Raw genomic sequence first — 13,557 nt, forward strand, 5'->3', positions numbered from 1 at the left:
ATTTTCTCTTCTATTTTTATGTTTAAGAAACCGGTATAAAGGATAAAAGGATAAAAGGAAAAAGGATAAAGGATAAGGAACACAGTGCTAATGAAACCGGGTGCTGGCGTGCCCCATCTGCCCATATTGGGTTAGATTAATGGCTAGGACGTGGTGTTCCTTGAAAGTGGTTACTTCTAAATAAAATAAAAGGACTGGGAGCTGGCGTACCCCACTCACACGTGATCAATGTGAGATAATTGCCGGGACAGACGGGGTCATCCTTAGGCGTGGTCCACCTTAAACCCAGACGGTTATACAAACTGCTGGGAGATTTTTAAAACTTTTTTATTTTCTTTATTTTTAAGTTTTTAGTTTAAAGAACGAGCACTGAAATACTCTGAAGTAGTGTTTTCTGCTTAGGTGCAGGAAAGAAGGAAAAGAGTATGTAGTTTAAATAAAAATAAGAAAAACAAAATAAAAATACATATGCTATTGGTATTGTACAACTAAGGTAAAGCAATTGCTAATTGTTGATTTAATTGTTGTATGTGATTTGTGCGCGCGGGGGGGTAAAATAACATAATAATAAAAAAAAATATATATATATATACATATATAAAATAAATAGGATAGTTGGAGTATTTAACAATCCTACAGAACAATGGGTAATCCACTTGTTTAATTGATAATGACTGAACACTGGGTATGGGTTTTGGACGATCATGACATTATTCGGCCTGAGATAAGAGAAAATGGTTTGATGGATACTACGGATAGTTTGAGTAATACATGCACCCCACAGGAACGTTTTCTAATTACTCAGAATTTGCAGCTTTTTACTACAAGTAGAATAGTTCACTGTGTGCGGTAACTGGTGGGACACGACGCCCTTTTTAAAGTTACTACATTTTTCGCAGCACCACATCCAAACGGCATTGCGGTATACTCAACGTGTGAGTCAGCATTAGTGACGAGGGAGGTTCAGTCGGTGTTAAACCCACCCTTCTCGACCATTCATTTTCTGGGGGGTGACAGTAGTGATAGTACTGACCGCAGCAGCGATAGTGATGATGACTGAATAGGCACAGTAAAAGGGTGTACGAGTGTCTGTTACAGGGATTAAAAGTGTACCAGTGAGTGTGAAAGTGTATGGCAGCGAATTAAAAGAGTGTGTGTAAGACTGAGGGCGTGAAACAGAAGTGTGTGCGTATGTGTTGGAGTGTGTGTGAAACTGTGTGTGAGCGGGGCTCCTGTGAGCGGTGTGATTGGTTGAGTGTACGAAATCTTGTGTGATAACGAAATAGGAATGGATGAGTCCCACTGCAGGGGAGGAGTCCAAGGTGAAGTAGGGGGAGTTGGTCCAGCCTATTGGGTTTAGACTGAGAGGTTGGTTTTATTTGTGAATTAGCACTTGTGAGATATCATAGAAAATAGAACATCAGTTCAGTAGGGAAATAGAGTAATACACAGTGAAAATGGGGGACAGAGGTGAACAGGGGGAAAAAGGCTTTTGTATGGGTAGATAGATAGATATATAAATATAAGAAAATATAAGGATATAAAAAAACCTAACTATACAAGGTGAAGATCTATCTGTAAACGGAGCAGTGCAGTAGATATTACTAATGGTCATAAATAATTAAATAATTAACAGAGTAAAGTGCAATGACATCTATTATGACAGTGACTAATGTGAAATAGAAATATAATATAATATACATATGCATACGTTCTTAGACAGTTCTAAAATGAAAATGTGAAAATGTGAATACCCAATCATGAGTACAGTGTACTTTAATGTAAGCAAGGTTGGGAAAGTGTTAATATAAATAATTAAGTTGTTGAATAATGTCAGAGAGGTGTGTGACTGGATAGATAATTAGAGAATTTAGAGAGTTTAATACAGGGATTATGGAGACAGAATTGAGGAAAATAATTAGCTTAATTTTGGGTATTGGACTATATCTTGGGGGCCCTAACCTAACAGGGACATATGTCTAACTCTATATTCTGTAAGAAAATCTAATAATGGAAATAATGAATGTGTGTGGCTGTGTCGGAATCGTTTCCTATTGCAGAAATACTAAGCAATTTGGATTGGCCATTTTTGCAGTGCTTTGTAAAAACTGAGCAGTACATTTTTCCCCATATAGTTCACTATTAATTACATTATATTTTAATAATATTGTACAGAAGATGTATGCTGGAAATTCCAAAATATACTATGCCATGCAGTACTGTTGTGTAAGATGTCCTCAGAGCAGGACAAATAAACATGGTTTCTTGTTTGATTGTTAAATAATCAGTTCAATAAATAGAAAAATGCTACATAGTGACTAGTGAATGAGTTAATGAGTGAGCCATTCCAAACACAGCTTTTTCTATCAGGTGATTTAGTCAATTATCTTACTGTTCGTTTCTGATTCAGACTGATCTCAGTTCAGTCCTAGCTGAATGAGACTTATATAAGACGGATGTAATATCAAATTTCTCTATGTTCTCATGTATCTCAGGCTATGCCGACATTTTGATTCTCTTAAGAGGGATAGTTGATTTCAGAAACCAATGAGGAAAGACCTTATTTATTTGAAAAATGAAACTCAGTATTGGATGTAATACAAGCATTAGTGAATTGGGTCTTTCTCATTTTAAATAAGGGGAAATAAAGTGTATTTAAAATGCAGCTCTCTGTTTTGCTTTACGGTATTAAAAATAGATTAGAAAGAGATCTGGAAAACAGCATAAATTTAGTTTTCATGCTTATACAATGCCACCTATAAAACAAATGCATAATTTTCTGGCTGTAGCATGAACAAAATCAGCTAAGCAATATAAAATTGTTTCATCTGCATAATGGTAAAGTCTGCAATCTGAGAAGCAGAGCCAGCACTATAATTTATGTATATATTAAATAAAACTGGACCAAAATTTAACCTTGTGGTACATCTGTGAGATACAGATGCCAAATCTGAATAATATTCATTGACATGCACTCTTTTGGGTCTATTCCAGAGCAGTGGCATCAAAGCAAATAATTTAAGCTAAATTCAGTGGGAGAGAAAGGGTGATACTGATGGTAATGGGGAAAATCTGTATACAATAATAACAAATAATAAACCATGGATACTCGGTGCCTTGCACAGGCTTTCACGGTGAACACCAGAGTGTGAGTTTATGACAGTATGACATACCTGGGTTTGTGCTCCCTAGCTGTGCCCTGCAGGAACACTACGGCACTGAATGTTGATAAAACAGTGCTGCTACGCTGTGTGGTTCAGTGGGCTAGGCTGGTTAGCCAAGGACGGGTAAGATCCCAACATATTACACAGGGACAACCTAAGACAGGCACAGTCTCGATCTGACCACCACATGCATTTTGACAGAAAATGGAGAACACATCGTGGCAGGGAAGCGCAGCCCAGGGGGAGAGTGAGTGGATGAATGAAGTGATGGGGTGTGTGTCAGTGGAGGCTTGGGCAGGGTAGACCACACAGATGGACAGTAAAGAGGGTGAAGAAGTTTTGCGTTAAGTTCTCTGAAACAGAAATTCTGTTTCAGAAAAAGGGGGAGATGTAGATAGATGATCATTATTACCACCATTATTTGCCCAACAATTATTTTATATTTTTATTTATTTATTTATTTATTTATTTTTTTTAAACCTATTACCTTTTTCATCCCTCACCACTATTACTAAAATTTTTTGACCAATCATTATTTTACAGATATAGAGCATTTTTAAAAAATTTTAGCTTGTTTATCTTTTTACAGTTTGGTTTTAAAACAACCTCTATGCAGATGAGCAATTACTTTCAGCAATATTGTAACAGTCTTAACTTTAAGACACACTCAATCCTAATTTAAAAAGAAGAAATAAGAAACTTAGAAATTACAAAATTGAACTTTCACTATTCAACATGTGAGCCACTTTTTGAGCAAGGGAAACAGTAAGTGAGATTTGATAAATTGTTTAAGGAAATAGATGTATTGTTGATAATTGTGAAAAGCAATCTGCTTGGCATTGTATATGCATAAATACATATTGAAAATATTGAAAAGTAAATGTTAAGCATTGTTCGGATTTATTTGCTATAATAACGTGGACAAAGCAAAGCATAACATCTGTGTTTATTAATATTGATAATATTATTGTTTGTAATGGAACGATTGATACAGAGAAAAATAATCACGTTCCACTTATCCCAATTCTTAAAGCACTAAATAAAATCAACTAAATCTAGAAATCAAGGCTTTATAAAATCTTGGGAACTGAATAAAGTCGGAATCATAATTTCTTAATAAATAGCACACCGCAGAAAAATTAAAGTGGCAGGTAAAATAATATAGCCACGAGCGGTGATGCTAAAGTCCAAGCAAAAGTAACCCAAGAAAGCCCAGTACATCAACATGGAACCATTCCTGAGACAGAAGCCACATTATGTGTAGTTTGTGCAGAGTTTAAAACTTTGGGCCCTGATATTCTATCAATCAGTGTGGAGATGAATGGGAGAATAGAGCAGCTAATCATTAAAACTTTGCATGGAGCAATGATAATAAACATATAGGTTCAGGGTGGGTTGAGGCAATTCCTACCATTAAGGAGGATGCTCGCTCAGTTTGCAAAATGTTGATCAACCACTGGATTCCACAACATGGGTTTCCTAGGAAAATCCACTCGGATAACGGGACACATTTTACCAGCAAAACACTGCAGTGGGTAGAGCAAGCGTTGGGCTTGCGCCATAGCTATGGTTCTGTATATCACCCCGCCTCACAGGGTCAGGTGGAGCGGATGAATCAAAATTTGAAGGCCAAACTAGCAAAAATTAAACTGACCACAGGCATGAATTGGCTTGATGCCTTACCAATTGCCCTGATCAGCATTAGGAGTTCAGTGAACCGAAGCACAGGCTTCTCCCCATTTGAACTGGTCAGAGGCGTAGCATTCCCGGGGCCGCAGACTGCACTAAAAGCCCCATCCGAACTGCCTCATGGCACTACCAACCAAGGTTACGATGAAGTGTTCAATAAGTTAAAAGCTGTATGTGAAGCTTTTTCTGTGCAGGTACAGAACACACGGGAGCAGACACCAGAGGAGGACAACCCCCCCGAGTTGGCCATAACTCCGTGGGTATACCTGAGAGTCATAAAGCGGAAGTGGTCGGAACCCAGGTGGACAGGCCCATTCCGGGTGGCGGAGAGGACAAGCCACGCAGTCCGGCTGGACGGCAAAGGCACTTCCTGGTATCATCTCTCCCAGTGTCGGCCTGCTGATCAACCACAAGCCAAGGCAACCGGATCAGAAGAGGCTGAAAAGGAGGCCTCCACCAACATAGGGGCAGAATAATCCCCTGAGGCCAGGGGCACGTCGAGGGTAGTCTACCCCTCGCCTCCAGCGCAGATCAACTAGTGCCACCTAGGGCACCAACCTGCGCCACCTGAATTACCACCCTGAGACTCCCTGGGGAGTTGAAGAACTGAACTTTTACACCTTTACACATACACATATAGGGCTATAATCAACTATTTACTCATTAGGGGGAACACACTTGTTTTAGCTATGGCATGGTATGGCAGACGGGGTGGGGGCAGGACTGAAGAAAGGAATGGGGATTGCCTAAGCTGGTCAAATCTACAGATGGGAGTGATTCCAACATATCTGAAAGTACTATTGGTAGTACTGCTGGTTGGCATGCTCTGGGTAGACATAGCGCTTCAGAGAAAAGCTGAACCAATTAGTAAGAACAATGACACGACAGCTGTAAACTCTCCAACTAAATACACCCCACATAAGGCCCGTTCAGGCAACAATAATTTTCACCGGACTAAACGCTCGACAGATAACCAAAACGCATGTGTACAGAAGTTTAAGGGAATTAACCTAGAATATGTTATAAATACTAAAACAGCATACAATTTCGACCTATGTGACGTAATCAACTGTAACGGTCAGAATTCAACATGGCGGGGCTATCCCATATATCTGTGCTACTCGAAATACGCTAATGAACAGTGCACTGCAGGACAGGCACAATGGCTTAAAACTATCGAACTATGTCCAAACTCAGCCAATGTTTTCCTTAGCACCGATGGTCGCTCGTCTAATGGCATTTATGAGATAGTATCCAACTCCATGTATTTTAATTTGAAGCGTATCAGGATGCAACGTGACAAATCCGGGGTCCAAAACCCAATCACGTTGTCTGTACATTGGTTAAATATGCGGGAGTCAACAATCTATTTGACATTGGGGGTATCAATAACGGGAACAGATCCATTAGGTGTAATAAAGGTTAGAGTGTTAAGCACACCTCCAAAGCATCTGCCGAAAGCAGGGGCAACCCCATCACCAAATGATAACGCTACTACCCCTGACGGTGCAGTACCAACATTGGTAGGTTCAGACTACTCGACATGGACACCCGAGGACATACTAAGGCTAACTATGGGGTACAGTAACGATAATTTGTGGCTGACCTGGATAGCGGGTCAGGCTCGGGAGGCCGGGATGGAAGGCTGCGTGGCATGTGCAGAAGCTAGACCCCCATTATATTTAAGTACGGCCCCACTATATCCAAACGCTGATCCGATAGGGTTTAGCTGTTTAATCAAAATGACTCGTATGGCTACTCCACCGAACTGCACCACGCTTTCAACCATTTTTCCAGTAATTCCTAATAACACAGGCTCAGGTCCCTTCCAAGTCCCAAAAACCGGCAATTTTACTTGCTTCCGACGCACTAAGGGCAATGTTACCCATCCGCCTCAAATTCTGGGAGAAATACAATCATCTTGGTGTCATACTATTTTTACTGATACATCTAACAATTCGGTTGGCGAATGGGCCAGGGCGGGACTGTACTATTATTGTGGCGGTTCCTCATTGTTGCTGAGACTCCCCATATGGAGCAAGGGCCTGTGTGCTATGGTTAGACTGTTATCTCCAATTACCCTGTTTGGTCCCAGTACTGGAAAACCTACACTACATGGATCCAGAAGTAGACGTGACGTTTCATTCGATCTTACTAAAAACACACCCACATATATAGACTCGATTGGGGTTCCGAGGGGCCTTCCAGATGAACATAAATTAGTGGACCAGGTTTCAGCCGGATTTGAAAGTATCTTAATCTGGATTACTCCAAATAAAAATGTTGACCGAATTAATTACGTCAATTATCAGGTAATGAGACTGGCTAATATAACTGGAGTAGCGGTAACAGGATTAGCATCCCAATTGTCTGCAACGTCACTAATGACCATTCAAAATAGGATAGCTCTGGACATGCTATTGGCTGAAAAAGGAGGGGTATGTCATATGATTAGAACTGAGTCTAAAACCGAGTGCTGTACCGTAATTCCTAACAACACTGCACCTGATGGGTCCGTAACAAAAGCTTTGGACGCCCTTAAGGCACTCTCAAAAGAAATGACAGATAACACAGGGGTAAACAATCCGCTTACCAACTGGTTAGATAGAACTTTTGGCCAGTGGAAGGCTGTGTTTTTATCACTGGCATCTGCTCTTGCAATATTTGTGGCCATCATAGTCACATGCGGATGCTGCTGTATTCCTTGCTTACGAACCCTCATAGAGCGTACCATTGTTAAAATGTTTGACGACAAACAGCGGCCGCCTGATTATATGATGTCACTATTGGATGCTAGCCCAGAGAACCACGGGGGTTCTGTAGACTTCGAGCTTGACTTCGAGCTTAGTGTTGACCTGTCTTAGGACAGGCCAAAAGGAGGAATTGTGGAAGATTGGCCTTAAAATAACAAGCTTACCTTATAATAATCATGCTAGAGCTTACCTTACAATAATCATGCTTGCTAAAGCCTTAGCTTAGATAATTAAAACACATATTACACAAATATATCTATGTAAGCTATACTCTATATTCTCATCATCTTCTCGTAAACATTAATACTTAGTTACTAATCCACACGTAGACACATCGTATTCCACACGTAGACACATCATATACTTGCTTAAAAGAATCTCTCATCTCAGCAGCACTGACCCAAGGGTCAACTGTAGAAAACATGCTTCCTCTTTTTAATGGTAAAAACATCTTGCGGTCCCAGAGCGTGGCAGACTGCAGGGTTCCTCTTTTCAGCTAGATTGAAACTAATGAATAAAACACAGACTACAGGGTTCCTCTTTATTCACTAGTTTAGGAATAAAGTACATTTTGTAACCTTACATTAAAAGATTACTCTGAAAAGTTATACATACAACTTCAAGCTTTGTTTAAGATATACTAACTAACTAATCTTACGGTAGATATAACGATACCATTATAAAACGGAGAGTATGAACTAAAACTTACTGCAGATACACAGTGAGACAATGTGAATGTTAATTAACCATGGCCCGCCACAAATAGGGGAAGTTCATTGAGCAGGGGAATTAATAACCCATGGGGCCTGCCAAAAAAGGGGAACTGAATCTTCCCTTCTTCATCGAGCAGGGGAATCAATAACCCATAATAGAACCTCGTTTAACCAAAGGCCCGCCACTTAGGGGAATTGAAACTTCCCGAGCAGTGTTTTTGGCAACTCACGATTCCCCAGAAAGCCTACTGGGCAAAGGTCAAACAGAAGTTCCGAGAAGGTCTAAATAAAACGAGTTCTGAGAAAGACTGAATAAAACTAAAAATGGACTAATAATTAGAAAAACAGAAGTATTACTCATTCATGCCAAGTAACTCAAGATACGTCACAGGAGGGTATATATATTGGAGTCAGATCAGCACGAGGCAGAAGAACTTGGGGGCGACTTACTAGCTTAGGCTAGGATGCTTTGCCTGTATTTGTTCTTCCCAGATATCTGAAATAAATCATACTTGTTCACTCTCAATCTCCGTGTCGACTGAATTCCTGGATCAACGAACATTCAACAGAGAAGCTAAAGACAGCACTTTTCTACAAGACCCAAAAGGAAGCGGAGGAAAAGGTCCAGGTGTCCGTTGTCACTCTGTAAGGCCTTGTCCACGGCAACCTTAAGGAATCTAGACACTGTTGGCTTTCTTACATTCTTGGCTTGGTGTTGCAGCACATTTTGGTTGTTGCAAATGAAGGACAGAAATGCATATAATGCAGCCAGGAACTCCTGAACACTCAGGTGCACAAAACTGAAAACCTTCCCCAGGTGCAGCCCAAACTCCTGTCTGAAAATCTGGGTGCACACTCCTGAGTACACAGACACTTCTTCGACATCAATGCCGCACTCTCTCAGGTCTTCATCATAAAATATTAAGTTTCCCTTCTTCAACTGTTGAAAAGCCAGTTTTCCTAGAGCTAGAACAATCTTTCTAGTCTTCTTACAATCAGGGTCGCTTTCATCAAGGTACTTCTGGCTGCTGTGTTTGATCTGAAAGATCAGGAAACGTGTGAACATTTGAGTGAGAGTCTTGGGGATCTCTACATTCTCATCTTCACCCAACATCCTTTCTAGAACAGTGGCTGCAATCCAACAGAAGACTGGAATGTGGCACATGATGTAGAGGCTTCTTGATGACTTCATGTAAGTAATGATCCTTGCAGCAAGGCTCTTATCACTGACCCTTTTCCTGAAATATTCCTCTTTCTGAGGGTCACTGAACCCTCGTACCTCTGTCACCTGGTTAATGCAGTCAGGTGGGATCTGATTGGATGCTGCTGGTCGAGTAGTTATCCATAGGAGTGCAGAGGGGAGCAGATTCTTCTTGATGAGGTTTGTCAGCAGCACATCAACAGGAACTGACTGTGTTACATCCAATACACTCTCATTGTTCTGGAAATCCAGAGGAAGTCGACACTCATCCAGACCATCAAAGATGAACATGACTTTGTAGTTGTAATAGTCCACTGGCTTTAAGTGTTTTGTTTCTTTAAAGAACTTATTAAGAAGATCATTCAGACTGAGTGTTTCAGTTTTCATTAAATTCAGCTCTCTAAAAGGAAGTGGAAATATAAAGAGCACATCTTGATTTGCTTTCCCTTCAGCCCAGTCCAGAATGAACTTCTGCACAGAGACTGTTTTTCCAATTCCAGCAACTCCTTTAGTGAGCACAGTTCTGATGGACTGGTCTTTAAATATGTCATTGCACTTGATGGGCGTCTCCTGTGTTGCTCGTCTCCTGGATGCTGCTTCAATCTGTCTGACCTCGTGTTCATTATTGACCTCTCCACTCCCTCCCTCTGATGTACAGCTCTGTGAAGATCTCATTCAAAAGGACTGAGGTTCCAGGATTTGAGATTCCTTCATTAATTTTCTGAAATCTTTCCTTCAGTGTGGATTTTAGCTTCTTTTGGCAAAAAGGAGCCAGTTCTGGTAAAAGAGAGGTGATATGATTTAGTGAACTTTTGCTGGGTCATCACAAAATATCTGTTTGCAAAATTGTGTCACTAGCTAAAGTACTCATAACGTGATCCTGATCTCTTACTGGTCTGCAGTTTGTTAGCGAGGTCTGTCTGTTTATTATTCCTTAGGACGTGCAGTGTGATCTTCAGCGCCCCCTCTCTGACACCACTCTCATCCTCCTCATCCTCCTCATCCTCCACCTCTTTCTCAGAAGATGCTGGGTAATCCAGACTCAGGATCTTCACAAACATCTTCAGCTGATTCTTTACCAGAGTGACAACTTTGTGCTCCAGCTCCTATTTGAATAAATGGTAACCAAAGAGGGTTCTGCAAAAACTATCACATCTGTACATGACTCTAGATAATAAAACACAGTGTATTTCTACATACCTATTTCCCCATATCTAATACATACTGTCAGACTAGTGCTGGACAGTATGACCAAAAAAGGTATTTTTCAAGATTCTGATGGTTTCATGGTATATCACAGTATATATATATATATATATATATATATATATATATATATATATATATATATATATATATATATATATATATATATATAGAGAGAGAGAGAGAGAGAGAGAGAGAGAGAGATTTTTGACTAATCTATAATAATAAATTTGTTATTCCTAAATCCATTAGAGGCAGTGCAGTATTAAGATCATCTACAATTGTCTTCTTTCTCCAGTTAACAAATTAATTCAGAGTGTATTAAATCTTTCAAGCTACAATATTAATATGTTTAAAAGGGCAATTACATTCTGCCACAAGCTAATGTGGAAGTGGCGTGTGACATCATGCTTGTCACTATTGCAAGACTCCAAACTCACTCATTCATTTTCATCTAGAGATTTTAGCTCAAGATTTTATCTCTCCAGTTGGCTGCTGGTAACAGGAAAACTGACTAACAATGCAAAAACCTCCCTTATAATGTTTAAACTGCAGACGGGGAACACTTCTTTTAGATATACTCACTTCATTTAAAGATCAGTCTGGACCTAAACGGGACAAATCCACTGGAGCTTGGGGCTTTTTCCGTGTCTCTTTTTTCTTTCCCCCATTAATGCAAACTTCTACAATATTTGAATACTATTGTTCAGCATTGATAACATTAAAGAAATGCATATTTATAAAACTGACTGTCAGTACCAATCTTTCACAAGTATAACATGGAATTATACTTTGGGCTACATATACAGTCAAACGTTTGGACACACCTTAAATTCAGTGTTCTGCATTGTAGAATAATAAGAGTGAAGAACTTAAATTGTTGATATACAGTAAATAAATAAATAAATAAATAAATAAGTAAGTAAATTGGAGTAATGTTCTAATCCATATTAAGGCAAGAACTATTCAACTAGTCAGTCCATCCGAACAATTTCAAACTTTCAAACTTTAAAAGTATCCTCAACTGCAGTCAAAAAAACATCAGAAAACATTATGATGAAACTGGCTTTATTCAGGACTGCTTCAGAAAAGGTAGAGCAAGAGTTATCTCTGTTGCACAGGGTAGGTTCCTTAATGTTACCAGCCTCAGAAACCACAATGTAAAAGCACCCCGGATAAGAGCACCTAAATGCAGCTTCACAGAGTATTTTGGTTTGTTTAACACTTTTAAATTTAATACATAATACCTTATGTGTTCCTTCATAGTCTGGATGACTTCAGTATTAATTTACAATGTAGGGAAAAAATGGAAATTTAAATGAGAGGGTGTGTCTGGACTTGTGACTGGTACTTTATTTGAAATCTATATAATAGATATATTATTAAATCTATAGAATACTAGAATATTTCTTAATGGGACATACCTTAAATATGAGCTCTATATTTCTTCTGGTAGTGTCTGATCTCTCCTGCTGCACTCTGTTGATAGAAATTTAACTGTGTTTATAGGCATAACATTCATTCAACAACATTTCCATCTTCAGCTACATCCACTTTGCAGAATATCTTATTATATCATCTCCTTTCTCTTCCGCATGTCCTGAGCTGCTGCCTCGAAGTGCCCATCCCACTCCAGCAGAGTTTCTATCTCTCTCACATGTGCTGAAATGCCGGACAGCCTGTCTGGATGTGCCCATTTGTGGTTCCAGCTTTCAGGAATCAGCCCTGTCCTTCTACTCATCAGAATTATTACACAACTCCTGCTTTTTTCTCTTCCTTTCCTTTCTGTTTTCTCTATCTATCTCTTCTACATGTATGGAGATGCTCTGTTCCTGATGTTGCCCAGCCTGGCTCTCCACTGCCTGCTGTGTTGCATCCCTGCTCTACAACCCCGCACTGATTAACTGATTAACAACACTCAGAATCTGTTTCTGTATTAGCCATAGCTCTTCAGTATCAATTATGTGCTCATCACATTTTTACATTCATAAATTAGTATCTGTTACATTAGCTATAGTAACCGGCGCTCTCATTCAGCGCCGGAGGGTCGGTCGCTCCAGGCGCTGAATGAGAGATAATGAATGACAGTGTTGGGCACGTTACTTTGAAAAAGTAATTAGTTATAGTTACTAGTTACTTCTCTGAAAAAGTAACTGAGTTACTAACTGAGTTACTTCACTATAAAAGTAACTAGTTACCAGTAAAAGTAACTATTGCATTACTTCACCCTGTAAAAAAAAATGAACAAAAGAAAATAAATGATGTAATTGCTATTATTATTAGAAAAATAACAAACGAAAATTAACCCAAAATTTTGACAAAAATATAATCGATATAAACAAATTAAAAAAATAAGAAACTAAAAACTCCACATGACCAAAGAAATTTCTAAGACTTGTAATACTGAAAAAAAAAAAAAAACAGAAAAACCAAATACGCATCTGGGGATAAAATTAAACAAACCAAACCACACTCAAAGGAAAAATGTATACATAAACAAAACAGGGTGAACAAACCACGCCCATCAGCCTTAATATGATCCAAAAGTCCAATGCTATATCGAGGACGTGTGCAAGGCGTAAAAATAGACTGTTGACGGGGTGTAAGATGGCAACGCGCCACGCTACACGCCTTGCGCGGGGTGTACGATAGGGCCCTCTGTCTGTATGCGCAAAGATAAAAAAAAATGTATTCAGCTGTTAAAGTAAGGTGCAGTAACGGGGTGTCGGAAATGGTAACGGCGTTATAGTTACAGTCAGAGTAATTAGTTAGATTTCTCCTTACTGAAAAAAGTAACTGCGTTAGTAACGCCGTTTATTATAACACCATTA

General features: G+C 39.4%; 1 protein-coding gene across 1 annotated transcript in view; it reads right to left on the bottom strand.

Moving 5' to 3' along the window:
- LOC103043054 (NACHT, LRR and PYD domains-containing protein 12) overlaps positions 1-13,557 on the bottom strand; it is a 39,977-nt gene that overhangs the window by 11,431 nt on the left and 14,989 nt on the right. The window contains 4 exon segments of the mRNA XM_049475879.1: positions 8,907-10,169; positions 10,171-10,297; positions 10,413-10,626; positions 12,151-12,205. Of these exon segments, the coding sequence (XP_049331836.1) occupies positions 8,907-10,169; positions 10,171-10,297; positions 10,413-10,626; positions 12,151-12,205 (1,659 nt within the window).

The sequence above is a fragment of the Astyanax mexicanus genome, chromosome 3 (genome assembly GCF_023375975.1).
Source record: "Astyanax mexicanus isolate ESR-SI-001 chromosome 3, AstMex3_surface, whole genome shotgun sequence".
Taxonomy (NCBI): domain Eukaryota; kingdom Metazoa; phylum Chordata; class Actinopteri; order Characiformes; family Acestrorhamphidae; genus Astyanax; species Astyanax mexicanus.